The sequence below is a fragment of the Channa argus genome, chromosome 24 (assembly GCF_033026475.1).
Source record: "Channa argus isolate prfri chromosome 24, Channa argus male v1.0, whole genome shotgun sequence".
NCBI lineage: Eukaryota > Metazoa > Chordata > Actinopteri > Anabantiformes > Channidae > Channa > Channa argus.
The window spans coordinates 10,418,804-10,435,888 of NC_090220.1; the positions used below are offsets into that span (position 1 = coordinate 10,418,804).

The window sequence follows — 17,085 nt, forward strand, 5'->3', positions numbered from 1 at the left end:
CACAGAAAACTTGAAAACTTTTGTCCAAAAAGAAATACCTAATTTAATTAATTTTATATTGTTTAAAAAGCTACATCAGCTTGTCAAGATCATTTTACTAACTCACTTGTCTTATTCACCCCTCTCCCATAATTTACAGAGCAGAAACTATTGCTTTAAAGAAGAACCAAAAGGCCAGTGCGCATGTTTTTTTTTTTTCGTGGTAAAGTAAAGAGTTTGATATAGCAGTAATAAATAGAAATAGAGCATACAAGAAACCGGAAATATTCAGTGCTGTATAATATATTAGAGTACAAAAGATTAAGGGCCGTAGCATGAGATATTATTAAAAATTTTCATAGGAATAATTAGAGGAGAATGCTTGGGCCAAAGATTTCTGTCAAACACTTTAAATGAGTTTGGTGATTTGGCGTCAGAGATTGAGTTCCTGCGTTTAAAATATCAAACAATGATAAGGTCTGTAATTGACTATGGACCCTTTGTTTATGCTTCAGATGCTAAAAAATCAGCTTTGAAATGTGCATACGTGACGTATGCAGAAATTGCGGAACCATGTTAAGTGTAGCCAACATAACCGGACCATTTTTATCGGCGCACTCAAGCACCCCTCCATGAAATGGATGTTTGTAACGATTAATAACACTGAGGTAAATAGATTTATTTCTCTTCGTCTGTGTTGTTAACTACTTAATGTTTTTGTTATTAATGTATATGCATTAACGTTACACAGATTATTGTTCTCTGAAGCCGAACAAATCGAAAGCATTTAATTGTTTCCTACATGTGAGGGACCCTTTTGACCGAAAGTCTAATATATCTGCTACATCTATCAGCATTACATTTTTTTCGGTCAAAAGAAACAAATAACAATGTATAATGGATACGTGTTGCAGTAAAATCATGTTAATACATAGGAAGCATTATCACTTGGCTAGTCTCTGGTTGATGGGAGGCGGTAGGTTGACAACTGGACGGAATCCTCAGGAGATGGAAAAGAGAGAGAACAACCTTTATTGTCATTTAGCACATACACATATTGCACATGTTATTTTGGAATTGAATGGCAGTTGAGAAGGCGGCTGGAGAACAGCAAAGTGAAGTCTTAAATGCTAAAGGAATGTATAGCAAAAACAGTACAAGGTGATCATATAACTGGTTTAAGAAGTAGCGTCATAAAACTTAATTCAACAAATCCCAAAGACTGACCAAAATTGATTGCAAAAAGATTACGTGTTTCTGTGATTCAGGATAAGGAGAATGTTGTAGGATTAATAATCATAAATACCCACAGCTTTGTCCATTAAACAATTTAAAGATAATAATATGGGCAAAGTGGTTAAACAACAAGAAACAAACAACGCCCCCCCCCAAAAAAAGGAGAAATGTTACAGACGGATTGTAGTGATTAAGTTTAATTAAAAAAATATCTATGCATAAAATACATGGGATATATTATGTTCTCATCACCACTAAGAGACTTTAAACCTCAGAACTATGGGCATATAGTAGCAGTGTGTAAAGGCAAATAAAGATGTAGAAATTTTGCAGGTGCACATGAACATGGAGTGTAAAAAGGGAGGCAAGTTAAAGTATTTTAACTGTGGAGGTGAGCATAGCTCTACCTATAGTGAGTGTGAGCTCCATAAGAGAGAAGCTGAGGTGCAGAAATGGAAAATCTCCCAAGGGATAACCAAAAACCATGTGAGCAGGTACATGAAAATAAAGAAAGTCACTGTGGATAAAAAATATTTTGTGTTGTTCATGGTAGATGTGATAAACTGTTCTCGACAGACAGACAAAAAAATTAATATGAATTAATAAAAATGAACAATAGGATTATAATATGATAGAAATGAAAAATATTTTAAAATAGCACCTGCAATTAGCCTACAGTCTGTCCAGGTGTATAGAAAATAAGATAATAAATATAAATAATTATTTGTGTTTTAAGTTCCTAGGTTCTCAGTACTTCAAGACAAGTGATTTGGAAATATAATTTCTGGACCAGCCAAGTGTCCCTGGCTATGGCAGAGAGGGCAAAGACAGCTCAGGTAAAGTCAAACTCCTCAACTGCAGTGGACAATACCAGTATTCATTCATGTGCACACAAGAAAAAATATTTGACCCACCAAACAATTAGAGTAAATTATCAAAACACTTGTTAAACTATCATAATGTGTTAATAATGTGCAGAAGTGATCATTTTAGCTCTGCCTGAACACTCCCACTAACCATCATTTGTTGACCACAACAAGTTTGGCTAATTGCTACTAACACCTTAGCGTACATGCAGCTAAAGCTGAAATATATGTAAGGCTGTCTGTGCTCTACTCTATGTGCTTACGGTTTGCCCTAATGTGCCACAAGTTGTGGTGGACACTGCGACCAAACCAGGCAGGACCCTGTAATAAGTGTACATTTCAGCAGTAAGTCCCCATCAGCAGCAAACAAACAGACAAATCAGTGAGTGTTAATTTTTTTAAGTTTCCATTTAATTTAGGAAGATATTAATGAGTCTATGTAGTGACTTTACTTTTATAAATATAGTTGTATGAATTTCCACTCAGTTGTAAGTAGGCTACACCTAAAAATGATCTTGTGGTCATATAAACTATAGATTATTTTCCCATTAAGCTACTTTGTTTTTCTATTAATATAAGAGTTTACTAAAAATAAAATAAAATTAATCAATTATTTAAATGTCAATATTTTATTCCATCATCTTCTCTTTAAACAAACAAAAATAACAAAGTATGCACTTCAGGTCATTATTCCTCAAAGAAAAAATGCTGGTCCTTATTGGCAACCTGTGTTTCACAGACCCATATAAAGTCTCTCTACAATATTAGTTAAAGGAAGAGCTTGTTCTATTAAAGTTAAAAGAATATGGTACAATCGACATTTCGCATTTCAACAGCAAAATAAATAAAACCATTTGCGTGGAGCTCACAGAGCACCTTGTTGTTTGTACTCCCATACTTTAGATGATTGTGGATACAGCCATCAAGTCAGCGTTTTTACAAAGTCAGTTTTCAACTACGTCATTGCATCACCTCACCCCTAGTTGTAAGTTCATAAGGGTAAAACTAAGTCAGTCTAATCCAACAGTCCTGCAAGTAAATCCTTCTTCATGAAGGTGACAATGTTCAGTTTGTGTGTATAAAATAGTAATTAAAGATTACATATTATACTGCTACTATACTCCTATAGTTTTACTATATGTTGGAGGACTCCTGAATTTGTGTGTTAATTTTCCACCCTAAATACCTATTAGATCATGTTTTCTGGCAGGTCTGAAAATCTGTTTTTCAGTGAGCTGGCAGATGCTCTGTTTTGGGTAGGCGTATACTGTAGGTGCAAGCTATAAACACCACATTCCCTTTTCACAGCCTCTATGAAGTCTGAACCATGACACAGGAACCTAGATGTCTGAACCACCCATATTATGAACTACAATGGCCTCTGGTGCCAGGCCCCAAACACCTTCTCTAAGATGGGTCTATGATCCACATATCCTGTAAAATAATTGGCACAGACACAAACATAACTTGATAGATTTTTCTTTCGTACTTCACTAAGCTATGATCTAGTTGTTTATTAAAGGACCCCTTTGTTGATATTAAACTTGCTTCTTTTGGGTTTAGTTTGAGTAGTACATGTAAATGAATGCCCTTAAAACCTCTTTCTGACTTCCCTATGTTAAAAATAACTACTTCTATCTGAAAAATGCCTCCAGATGACATTACTTGGAGGAACCTTCAGTTTGGATTATGTTACTCACACCATCCTCCAAATGATCATCTGAACTCATCTGGACTTGAAAGTGAGGGTGTCTAGCAGCTTGTGATGAGCGATGGGTCAGCATTGTCAGAGTAACACAGGGTTGTGGTCTTGAAAGACGGTGAAGATAAAAGAAAATCAAAAGTTTAAATGATAGCAGAGAACATAGACCATGTTCACAAATCAGAAGTAATGAAGTCAAATTTACTTGCACAGCATTCCAAAAAAATGCAAAGCAAAACACAGTATCGCGTTGTGTGGTTGGTGGTGGCTCAGATTTGCAACACCCTTCAGAATCATTTTGTTAGTTACCACCTTCTTCTGTAGAACCCATGGATACTAAAAAGCAGACTTTGTATTACTAATGACATTGTAAGAATTCCTTGCCTTTGCATGAAATTATGAAATTTTATTAGTACTTAGGTCTATGAATGCTGCTGTTCAGGTATGTTCAGTCAATATGACGCCGGTGATAGCAATTCATTTTGCCTTCCCACACTCCATTCCTATCTTAGATGGTGTGCTCTTCTAATTTACTGAATGCACCTGATGCAGGTAATTAGCTGTGGGTAATGCAAGGTTAATTGGAAAACAAGTAGTACTGCAGCTCTCATAGGCCTGGAGTCAGAATTACAAACCCTTCTCATAACAAGATTAGTGCGATTTAAAATATTGTTCTGGATCTGACCTGCACATACGGCTGTACCGAACTCCTTTGTACAAAGAGCTGTTTTTGTTTAGCTTGGTCTCAATGATTAAAAAAAGGGAGTAGATAAAATCTCTATGATGCAGTCCAGTAGAACCTTTATAAAGAAATGGACTGCTAGACTGCTAAGACTGCTAAATTAGAGTGTCTGCTTTTAGCTAATGAAGTGGGGGGGGCGCTGATTAAATCACAACATGTCTGTTCACTTCTTCAAATCCTTAAGGTCAAGATCATCCTCCTGGAGGTGCAGTTGAGGTCTCTGGTGGTCTCTCTATGGGTTTCAAACTTTTTACATGACTAACTAATCCAGGTTATATCAAGTGATTGTACAAACATTTTTAAAAGCCCTTCTAATATATTAGGCTCCAAAGTTACGGAGTATACATATATGTGTGTGTGTGTGTGTGTGTGTGTGTATGTCTGTATGTATGTATGTATGTATGTATGTATGTATTTATGTAGAGGTGAACAAGGTCAGCTATGTGGTTGTCTGCCCACACGGAGACATCTCCTAATTGCACCAAGTTCTTATGTGCTTAACATATGTTGTAAAAGTTACTATAAAAGGGAAAAAGCTGGAGGTAACAGCCTGGGGGGGATAAAGAGTATTCTGCACAGCAACAGGAGGATAATAAAATCATGTTTGACATGTTAAGACTTTAGAACTGTATGGACGGAGACTTGAGTCTGTTGATGACCTTCTCTCTTGCAAGAAGAACAAAACCCTTAAAGACATCCTGGATGTGCAAGCTTCTTTAGTGATTACATTTGAGGTGTCTGTTACCAGTAATTTTCAAATTTGCCACGCCAGCATCTTAGTCTGTGTCATCATTGGCTGGTTCTCGTTGGTTAGGCTGGTTGAACTTAAATTTATTTAGGTAATCGGAGGGACAGTAGGGGTGGGTCATACTTGGTGCAGCTGGGGTTCCACCTTCATGAGAGGACTTATAGATTGCATTGCAATTTGAGTTTTGACACCAGCAGAGCATGGTGAGAAGTAATTGAAAATGCAGATAGAGAGGGGGTGCTGTTTGACAGCACATTTGAATAGCGACACCAGAAAACCATGGCAATATGAAATGCATTTGATTTAGCTTTTATTCAGGTTGTTTAATTAAAATAATTCAAACTTAATTGAAGATTAAATTGCATCTTTAAATATTGAATAATGCATTTTGAAACTGCATGCCTAAACTGCATATTGACTTATTGAATAAAGATTACAAAAAGACATTGTATTTTTAAATGCAATTAAATAAGCTTTTATTTAAAACGTAATTCAAACTAAATTGAGGCTTGAATTGCCACTTTGCAAACTGAATTCCAATTGCAAAATTTTCAAATTACATAATGACATTGCATATTGAAATTCTTATTGCAAAATTAATTGCCATTTGAATACAGACTATAAAAAACATAGAAATATTAAATGCAGTTGATTTAGCTTTTATTTAAAATTTTTATCCAAATAATTCAAACTGAATTGAGGACTGAATTGCCACTTTGCATTTTGCAATTGGCAATTCATTATGCATTTTGAAATTGCATAACAAAAATGAAAATTGAATTGCCATTAGAATTATGAGCATGATGCGCATCCATACCAAACCTGGACTGACATGAGTGTGGGTACAGCTGTGTACCAATGATATGTAGCTGTGGTAGGTCTTTGGACGGGGGGTGTTTTCCTGTATACAGAGGACAGGGGTGGACGTAACTCAGTTGGTAAGGCAGTCATCCATGGACCACAGGGTCAGTGGCTCGATTCCCAGTCCAAGCTACATGTTGAAGTGTCCTTGGGCAAGACACTGAACCCCAAGTTGCTCCCGGTAAGCTATCCTCTGCATCCTCTATTCTCACACCAACTAACTTCATGTCCTCTCTCACTACATCAAAGTCCCTACTGTCAGTCTTGGCTTTCCTCTTCTCTCTCTGCCTACGAACACGCCTTCCTCCTCTCCTTTAACCAACAGTAGCCCAATTTCAACTGGCACCCTGTAGGTCCACAGCACCATTGGCGGTCATTGTTAGGCCAGCCCCAACCGATCCGGTATGGAAGTCAGATTCAGTGTGGAAGTCATAATTAGCATTTTTAATTTGGCATGTGTTTAACGACGGAGGCCCTTACTGACACCAGCCTCTGCATTTATCCAGACTTGGGACAGGCACAAGAAGACACTGGCTTGTGCCCCTTGTGGTTGCATTTATTTTAAAATCAAATACATTAGAAAACAGAACATATGACCTTGAGTGTAACACATGTTGTGACAATTTACAATCTTTAAATACTTAAAAAAACTACACTAAAGGGCAACACATCTGCAGTGCAATATCACTAATAATGCCTGCAGTAATAATACTCTACAAACACTGTCTTGTTGCCACTGCAGCTTCCAAATTATATATTTTTAGCACCTTGGTGCGAATAACAATTAGACAAGAAGCAGGAGATTTACTCTGTAACCGTGGTTCTCTGAGTTGAGAAAAACAATCCCTCCACTCCGCAATATATGCCATATGTGCGGGGAATGACCTCCCATGGTCAGGGTGTGGCTTCCTCGGCCACGCTTCACGGCAGGTGTGCAATCAGTGATAGTTTGATCGGAACAAATCTCTGAGCGGTCTTTAAGCTGGAGATGGTCTCTCCACTCAGAGAACTGAGGTTACAGCAAAACTGCCACGTTCTCTGTCATTTGAGACAATATTCCATCCAATTTAAAGGTTGCACAATTAGGGATTGACAGTGGGGTTCCTTTGGATTCTGCCCCATGTAGAAGCAGAAGAGAATCAGGGTGCTGATATACTGGGCAAACAAACATGTAAATCACAAATAGTTGAGATGCAGGTTTCATTTCATCACTCATAATGATTATATGCATAGTGTGTGAATATTGGGACATAAATGACATTGTAATTAAATCCAAAAGCACGTTGTTAATGGAAGAAAGCTGAAAAAGACCTGAAGAAATCAGTAAGCATCATGGCAAGTTTATAATCACAGATCTTTTTATTGTGACAGATATAATACTGTGTAGCGTAAATTTATATATATGTTTTTCACTTTGTGATATTCATCATTCTCAAAAAAAGTATATTTCCCATTATGTGTAAGCTTACCGTCACCTAATTTAATATTTAAAAGGAACAGGCTTTAAAAAAAACAATAAAGTTTTCTTAATTTCTTCCTAATATCATGTTCCACACTCCAATCCAGATTAATAGCTGTCAAATTATTCCATTCAAATTTGAGTATATCTAACAATAATCTATGCTAAGTTAAATAAAAGTAAAACATTAGGCAAAGTAGTAGAGTTAGAGTTATGTTACTGTTATAGATGAAATGCCCTGTACAATTGTGGAGGCTGTAGATAGTGAATTTGCAAAACCTTTTTTTGAATAAGTTATAAAAATCTAGATATATAGATAAATAAGATTACAAGTTAATGTAAAGTAACAGCATCCAGAGATATTTAGGAATGGGGCGCAAGACTGATCAACAGTAACAAGCTCTTTCAGTTTGTATTTTATAAAGAGCCATTTAATTCTCCCCTTACATTTTTCTTTTGTTTGTATTTCTTGCTTTAATTTTCGTATTTGATATATGACATTATTAGACTTCCTATAAGTCTGACTTGTTGATAATGCAATTGTCTCCTTATTTTAGACTTGCATGTAATAAAAAATAAACACATGTTTTTAGCTAAGTTAAAGGACCTGTCCTCTGGCTGTCAGAAGCGAAACATAAATTTCTGATGATAGCTGACAACTGAATGTACAGCTGTTAGGAAAACTCTCTGCTTTGGAGCGTTTATTAGTACTGATAATACTTTGTACTTTACAAATTACAATAAAGGGGAAATAACTACAACTGTTAACACAGAGATGTGAGTCATCTCTACAGGTTTCCTTTTAACAGTTTCACAAGCATCTGCCTATTAATACTGCCAATTGATTTATCAAACCAAAGTTTGCAATGTTACTGTTTAGTCACACAAAAATAATAAACTATGCCAACAAGGCTTTATATTATATGCATTTTCATTTGAAGTGACATTTATTTATTATTCATGGTATAATGGGTTTATCAAAGCTATCGCTGCCTCTAATCATTGCAATGAAGAGCAAAAAGCAAGTTTAAGCCTGTGTCTAATTTCATAACTAATTCGTCTTTGAATGCATTTTCATTGTGTGGAAAAATTGCTCTTGGAAGCTGCACCAGATGCTTCTTCACAATTATTAATCTGACTACAATTAAAAACGTATTTATACCTCATTATCAACCATGCAGTGGTTTTAGTTGTTAAATCAAGTTTTTTGTATTTTTTAAACTGTAAATTGAAACAAATGGTTAATCAGAAATCACAATCCAAAGTTGGTGGTGATTATACAGCTGTGATAAATATAGAATTTGTCAGTATGTAAAATTGTGCTGTGAGAATAGAATAATCAGCAATGGCTGAAAGCACCCAAAGTACTGTTTCCGCATAAGAATTCAAAAGTAGCTAAAATTGATGCCAGACATCTAACAGCCTGAGTATGAATAGTAGTATGAATAAGGCTCTTACACGATTGATAGCATCCATATACCCTTATTTGAATGTCTGTCAATACAGTCTGTTTGAAAACTCTACTGACCTCTCTTGTAGTCTATGTTGGCTTCGCTGTCCACAATGATGTCACATGGTTTCAAGAGTAGTCTGCAGGATTTCACCTTTGGACCATGGAAAGTGACTGCTGCAAAAAACCACATCATGAAATCCAAAGATGTTGAACGGTGAGATGTTCTTAAATTCATTTCTCAGTTATTTTATTGAACGTTTGCAAAAAATTGTCATTTAACATTTGTGAATATAGAACAGATTACTCTTTTCACAGTGTTAACAGAAGCCATCTTTTCAGGTTAGCAGAGGAGATGAGCATGCCCTGCCTACCAGAGATGCTGTTTGGAGATAACGTACTACGTATCCAACATACAGATGGCTATGGCATTGAATTTAATGCCATTGATGCCCTGAAGAGAGTCAGTAGCATGGAGGACACTGTCAAGGTTGCCTGTGCTCAGGAATGGTGTGAGAGCAGGCAAGATGAGAATCACAGTTTGTTACAAAGACCACAGCTGGAGAATTCCTTTAACAGTTGATATGTACAGGAAAAGGGTATTATAGTTTTACATATCCAGATATGTTGATACGATAATATATATACTATAATTAAGTCGAACTAAATTATTATTATTATTTTTTTTTTACTTCGCTCCAACAGCGGTTTCATTAGTTCCTGTTTAGTTAAAAAACTATTTCATTTTAGTTTATTTCAGGTTTAGTGGTTTTAGTTGAGGTTAAAAATTGTCAAAGACTGAAAAAAATAATTGACCATTAGTATTTTAGCACTAAATTTAACTGTCATAACCCTAAACCTAATATGCATAAGACATACACAATACACAATTTTATTGAATTTTTAGTGGGGCTCCTGTTCACCGGACATACTGCTTTAACTCTGAAGAGGAACATAAAAGCTTTTTTTCACTGTGATGTCTATGCCACAGGAGCCTGAAAATGCATTATCTTGTAGATAGATGGGTTTTTCCACTGCATTCAGGATTTCCGTAACAATCTCTGTGGTCATTGTCATACTGTATCTACACTCTTCTGGTAGAGAGCAAATTACTATAGAAACAATTTTTTTAATTTTATTGGTACTGTAGTTAATTTGCCCCATGTAAGATAAAAATGAGATAATTAAAATGAGATAATTTGGAGCGCAGATTATATTTAAGTAGTGATTATACAATATGTTATTGTCATATAATCATTTGAAAGCAAATGATAAATGATGACAGGAACTGTGCAGGCACAGAACAGCATGCAGCTGTGACTATTAGCTGGTTACACACTGCCAGAACAATTAAAAAAATCAAAGTAGTCCCCCTTCTGAAAATGAGTTATATGGTAAAAATGTTGTTAACGTTGTCACTTGTCTCATAAGTGTTGTTATCTCTTTCAAGAGTGGATTCCGAACACCCCAAAGAGGTGGTAAGACCTTATGACTGGACATACACCACAGACTACAGAGGCACTCTGATAGGAGAGAGTTTGCAAATAAAGGTAAGTTTTTTTCATTAATTTTATGCAACAAAGTCTCACCAACAGTTCAATCAGACCCACTTCACTTTTTTCAATTTTGTTATGTTGCAGCCTGATACTACAGTCGTTCAAATTTATTTTTTTACTCATTAATCTACACTCAGTACATCATAATGACAAAGTGAAAACTGAATTTTTGAAATGTTTGCAATAACACTTGAAATTTAGCTCAGGTGCCTCCCATTTATCTAGCTTGTGCCTGATATGCCCATACACTTTGCCTGGGGTCTATAACTACAGCCCTCCCCCGATCAGAGTGTTAATGTTATGTCTGGAGGAAACCAGACACCACTCATCATCTTCCAAATACCCCCATTACAGTGAATCGTGGTGGGAGCATTGGGGTGCTTTTGAGCATTATAGGACTGGGTGACTGGTCAGGGTTTAAGAAAAGCTGAATGCAATAAAGTACAGAGATATCCTCAATGAAACCTGTTCCACAGTGCCCAGGAGAGACCTTAAAATGGCTGTTCACTGACAGACTAGAGAGAATTTGCATATAAGAATGTCAAAAAATTTGATCCGATGAAAAATGTATCTGATTTGGTGAAAAATTTCAGGTGGTACTTCTTAAATGTACAGTATATGTCAATTTTCTTAGAATTGAGAGTGACGAGTGATTTTGTGTCTTTGAGAAGCTCTAATCCAGATGTTTACATGTTGTTCTTCTGAAGGTGAAGGAGACAGCAGAACGCATCAACATGGAGAAGTTAAAGGCTCGAGAACAGATCATGTTCTTTGATGAAGTCCTGCTGTTTGAGGATGAGCTACATGACCATGGAGTGTCAGTGATCAGTGTAAAAATTGTAGGTCTTAATGTCAAATGTCTTATACTGTCTGTTTCTTTTTTATTTGTTTGTTTTAAGACAGACTGAAAGCCTTCAGTTCCCAGTCGGCTGCTGAAGCAGCTGTGTTTAAGGCTTCTATTTACATTCACAGCTAGATCTGCCTATGGCCAACCACCCCACAGGTAGATTCTGGGAATGAAGTGGCGTTCAGGAGGCAAAGTTCACTGATTGTCAGTTTGGTTTTCTCCACCAAACTCAGAAAATCAATTATAATAAGACCTGAAATCGTTTCTGTACAAACTGTAAACAATGCAGTTTTAACTTACCATTTTCCCACCACTTTTGTTTACCACAGATGGTATGTAACTACGTATAACTGGCATTGGTAATAAAATGGTCTCTTCTCATGCACTGATTTGTTAACTTGAACCGCCAATAAGAGTGATCTATTACTTACGGGCATGCCAACAGGTATTGGTTCAACATATTAACTGGGCAAAAACCCACCAGCAGGGGTCCTACTAGTACCAACAGTTCAGCCCACACTGCAAAGACTAGACTGACTGACTGATCCCCAATGGCTTGATGCTGGCAAATGGTTGACTGACAGCCTTTGTGTTACAGCCATAATATGTTTATGTGTGTCATGTTCTTGTTGCAGAGGGTGATGCCCACCAGTTTCTTCTTGTTGTTACGTTTCTTCCTACGCGTGGATGGAGTGCTGATTAGAATAAATGATACACGACTGTATCACGAGGCAAGTTGGTTTCCTCTAGCCTGGATAATGTGCAGTGCATGGCTTTATAATAAGCTTGTGATCCAATTTAAATGTGGCAGAAGATATTTGACACTGACTGTGGCAAAGTCCCTAATGAATAAGGAATGTTAATGCTATTGTTGATTCCAGGTTGGAAAAAATTACATGCTACGAGAGTTCAGTACAAGGGAAAGTACAATATCAGAACTCAAGGTGAGTTAAGCTACAACACACAGCTGGCACAGTGTGTATAGAAAAGAGTCATCCTCTTTGGAGGTTTTCTCCTTTTTATTTTTTATGTAGAAAATTTAATCATGGTCCATTTAGTTTGACTGTTTTTTGGGGGGTACACAATGTACAAAAATACAATTTCATGTCAAAGTGGAATAAGTTCTGCAAAGTAATCTAAATTCAAAAATAAACTGAAAATATTTGACTAAATCATCAGCCATAGTGCAGCCAATTGGTTTTCAAACTCACACAATTAGATAACAGAGATAACCTGAGGGCAGTGAATGTGTTTAAAGTATTGCCACAAAACTCTTAAATTCCTTTTACATGGCTGTTAAAGCCAAAGTCCACAATTCTTGCGTTAGTATGCGTTTCCTTTGTCTTTTTCGTCGTTTAAGTTTCCTGACATTTTGCAGACTAGCTTAGAGCTGGCATCATTGCCACCTACTGGATTGGATGGTAAAGATTCTCAGTAATCCATGTTTGGTTATCCAAAGATTGAATCAAACTGGACTTCTTTCTTCTTGGTAACAAGTGTTTCGGAACTTGTCCAAGCTGCTTCTTCAGTCTAAATAAAGTGGCTTAGGAACCCATTTATATCCTCCAGAGTAGGCATTTGGTCTACCCTGGCCTAAACAGGCTCATTAAGGTGGGAGGTGGGAACAGGGTGGAGTCATCAAGATGTTCGGTCGTTATCATTGCATCTTGTGTAATGTCCCAGTTAATGTCCAAGTTTGTTTGTTTGTATCAACAATTAAAGTAACATGCATTATATAACAAGTTAAATTTGCATAGTAAATTCGTTAACCGAGAATACAGAAATTGGAACCTTTTATAGAGGTCCTATATAATCTTTCTACATTTTAATTTACAGTTTACAGTTGTTGGAAAACGTGAAATCAAAGTGAAATTTTTGTTAAGGTCATTTATGAAAAATAAGCTTCTGAATGTGTGAGTGCTTATGTACTTATGTGAGGGGAAAAGGCAGGTTTTACACATTTCTATTAAGAAAAGAAGTTTTGTTGCATGTTGTGGACAAGGCAATTTTGTCTCTTTGAGATCAATTCTACTGATTTGGAAATAACCCTTTCACAAGGTAAAGATGAGGTGTAGGTACATAAAAATGTAAAAGCAAGTTTGTAGAGGGGCAATAATGAAATACTCCTGTTTATGCAAAACAGGTCTGTGGAGCAGTTTTACCTGCAAATAAAATTAAAGGTTAATTCATGCGGGGGGGGGGGGATTTAATGAAGAGGCCATCAGAGAGGAATTTTAACATAATTAACTCAGATGAAAACTAAACAAAAGTGGAAACAGAAAAGGAAAACATTACCTTATTTGCCATTATAAGATTAAAATGATCCCAGACTGGAGAAAATTTCCTTTTTCTCAATGGTTCCCTAAATATCAGTGGATAGTGACAAAACAAAAACTAATGCAAACAGCACCAAACAAAGTCTCCTCTCCACCTTTCAGCATGAATACAGTCAGAAGTAGCGCTTTCCAATAAAAACAACTTGGTGCTTCTGCAATTTTGTACTAAATCCCGATCCCTCCACTTCCCCACCCATCCTAATTTCTGCCTCTGCTACAGCACTGTTTGAGCTGATTACGGGCTAGACCCAAATAGTTTTCCCCATTCACAGAATCAGGACTTTATACTGTACAACCACATGGGACCACATGAGAACAAACTCTGGATGGAGCACGCAAGGAGTTGATTTTGTTTTTGCTGAATATGACAGAACTTATACAACGTTTGAATTGTGTATTATATTGTCCTATTATTACTGCTTTTTGCATGAGGCCTTAATATATTTCTTTATAGATATATGAAATGTCTTAATTACGTATAAACATTGCAATTAACTAAAAAATAAATATTTACTTTGCACAAAATGGTAATTTCAAATGAAATCAAATTAAATGTTTTCTTCCCCAAATTTTATTTAAAGCCCTGGTTGGCAAAACATGCATTTACTTTAAATGTTTCATTTTCAAACCTCCCGTTATGTGTTGCATTTATCATTTGTCATTTTCATAAAGGTTTTACTCTCTTCCTTAGAATATTCCAGCTACTCTCTATACTGATCCTAGTGAGATTGCGCAGCACTTAACCCTGAAGCGGATGGAGTGTGAGAAGCTCGAGCTTCCTGTGATGCAGCTTGAGAAAGCTGTTGATGAGGTCATTCAGTGACCAGTATCATGTAAGGTCCACATTGATATGTTGTTTTGTGAAAAACAGGACTTACAGCCTTAAACCACGTAAATCTTACACTAACATCTCCACTTCAAATATATGTATAATAGTAGTATGAGACCACTACAATGGTGTTTTCCTAAAACTACTACTTCACATTTGACACTTAAACACTTTGTTCATGTTTGAACTGACTTTTGAGACATTTGACATTTGCTAGATAAGTTGTTCCCCTGCTTCTAATACTGCACTTCATTTTCTAAAATCTTGTATTTTTTGCAGTGGCTTCTGGAAAGTGAAAAAAATTGTTTTCCAACTGCAAGTCAAGCACCTCCAGAATACATGTGTATACATCTATCATATGGTCAAATAAATTTAGTTTGTGTAAATATAACTAGCTTGTTTTGCTTTTGCTGCATTCTTGCAGTGGTTATGAAGGTTCATGGTTTCCATGTGCTGTGGAAATAAGATGGCATTAAATGTTGGATAAATTCAAATTCCTAAGTTGATGAGAGGGCATTCACTGCAGCCCACAGGACGCCGAGATTGGATGGTCCAATTTGGCTCTACAAGTCCAGCCTCGCCACCATACTATTTTCATTCTTCTTGCTGATGTGTCTTCTGCTGTTGTCAGATGCAGGTTGCTTGCTAGCATTAACCCAGCGCTTCTAAGTATTCCACTCAAAGTGCTTTACAATGCTTCTCATTCACATATTCGCACTCACAATCACACACCAATGGGGGAGCTGCTATGCAGCTGGCCAACACTCACCGGTACCAACTAAGTTGGGGTTTAGTGTCTTGCTCAAGGACCCTTTGACATGTGACTGGAGGAGCCGGGGATCAAACCAACAACTGCGGAATTGGTGGACGACTGCTCTATCATCCTGCACCCCAGTCACAATAACTTGATGTAATTGTTTAAACTATATGACTTTATCAGTCAGTTGAGAAATTTGGGCCAATTCTTCCTTGCATTGCTTTAGTTTGCATTGAGGTTTTTGAGCATTATCTTATGCACAGTTCTCTCATGGTTGCATGACAGCATTTTAATTGAGGTGAGGTCTAGACTTTGACTAAGCCATTCCATACCCGTGATTCTTTTCTTTTTTTTTCAGCAGTTCTGATGTCGCTTTACTGTTGTGCGTTGAAGCATTTTCCTGTGGCTTGACACAGCGTCAACCAAGCTTTAGCTGCTATTATAATGCTAAATCGGTCAGGCCCAGACACCATTCTAAACTACCTCTGCCTGGCAGCTCCAACCTCAGCATCCTTCTACCAATATATTCACAATCTCTCCTCAAGATATGTCCGAACCACGCCAATCTGACCTCTCTGACTTTATCTCCAAATCACCTAACATGAGTTGTCCCTTTGATGTACTCATACCTGATCCTATCCATCCTTGTCACTGAGAACCTCAACATCTTAAGCTCTGCTACCTCCAGCTCTGCCTCCTGCCTTTTCTTCAGTGCCACTGTCTCTAAGCTATACAACATTGCTGGTCTCACCAAACACCTTTCCTTTTATTTTCGCTGATATAACACAACATGCCTGACACATTTTGACACTATTTTTTCCACACGTCCTGACACTTAATGATACTACAATTTTATTTTTTTAATTTTTTCTATTAATCTACACTCAGTAATCCATAATGACAAAGTGATAACACAATTGTATAGATGTCTTTAAATGTATTCTTTTTTAAAAAAAGTAGCACTTTTCTACACCACTGGTACCCACTACTTCTTAATCACCCTTTTTTTTTTTTTTTTTGTCCTTTCGGCTTATCTCGTGAGTTCAGGGTCGCCACAGCGGATAATTGTCCGCATGTTGTTTTGGCACAGTTCTTTTTTTACGGCGAATGCCCTTCCTGACGCAACCCTCCCCGATTTCTACCGGGCTTGGACCAGCACTGCACAACAGGGGAGGGGAATGGGCTGTTAGTGGTTCAGTGTCTTGCCCAGAGACACTTCTTATTCACCCATACACACTCAAAATCACTCGCACACCAATGGGGAGCTGCTATGCAGCTGGCCTGCACTCACCAAGAGCAACTTATTTTTTGCCAGTTTTTCTTCCAATCCCATCCATCTTTATCTATAAAGCTCCTTAAAAAAAAACACTACTCGTGGTTTAATGTGAACTTCCCAGTAACTGGTTCCGCCCCGTATAGTTTACCTTATTACTTAGCAACATGTTTAAATGAGAGGTCAGGCACAGAGCACTAATCAAATAATTAAAATATCCCATAGAACAACAGGCCTGCCTTAAATGATAGAATTGCGAAATCTAAAGGCCAAAGCAAGAAACATTTAAAATAATAATAAATGCATTTAATTTGTGTGTTGCATCTCTATTTTGTTATTTGTTCATTATTTGATGTATGGCAGTTGGCCTGTCACTGTATATGAATTGGCTGTTCATTTGATGCAATTTGCCTTTAATTACTAGTATTTGACTATTGTTAGGTA

The 17,085-nt window shown here is 36.8% G+C and overlaps 1 protein-coding gene across 3 annotated transcripts; it reads left to right on the forward strand.

Moving 5' to 3' along the window:
* The first annotated feature begins 548 nt into the window (after positions 1-548).
* Positions 549-16,807, forward strand: tiprl (TIP41, TOR signaling pathway regulator-like (S. cerevisiae)). 3 transcript variants are annotated; one of them, XM_067494600.1, is made up of 10 exons: positions 549-647; positions 1,952-2,051; positions 9,133-9,260; positions 9,386-9,565; positions 10,494-10,593; positions 11,307-11,438; positions 12,082-12,177; positions 12,328-12,390; positions 14,474-14,615; positions 14,891-16,807. In XM_067494600.1, exons 2-9 carry the CDS (start codon positions 2,025-2,027, stop codon positions 14,603-14,605), a joined length of 858 nt encoding a protein of 285 aa, XP_067350701.1. In that variant the 5' UTR covers positions 549-647; positions 1,952-2,024; the 3' UTR covers positions 14,606-14,615; positions 14,891-16,807. The 3 variants fall into 3 exon arrangements, with proteins under 3 accessions (XP_067350701.1, XP_067350702.1, XP_067350700.1); XM_067494599.1 differs by lacking the exon at positions 1,952-2,051 and having other exon boundaries at positions 579-647; positions 14,474-14,620; XM_067494601.1 differs by lacking the exons at positions 1,952-2,051; positions 9,386-9,565 and having other exon boundaries at positions 574-647.
* The last annotated feature ends 278 nt before the right edge of the window (positions 16,808-17,085 follow it).

Bases quoted from the DNA above. Each gene is read 5' to 3' on its own strand.
- tiprl (XM_067494599.1), top strand. From the start codon at position 612: ATGAAATGGATGTTTGTAACGATTAATAACACTGAG. The intron at 11,439-12,081 runs GTAGGTCTTAAT...TTCTTGTTGCAG, and splicing joins CAGTGATCAGTGTAAAAATT to AGGGTGATGCCCACCAGTTT. The intron at 12,391-14,473 runs GTGAGTTAAGCT...TCTCTTCCTTAG, and splicing joins GTACAATATCAGAACTCAAG to AATATTCCAGCTACTCTCTA.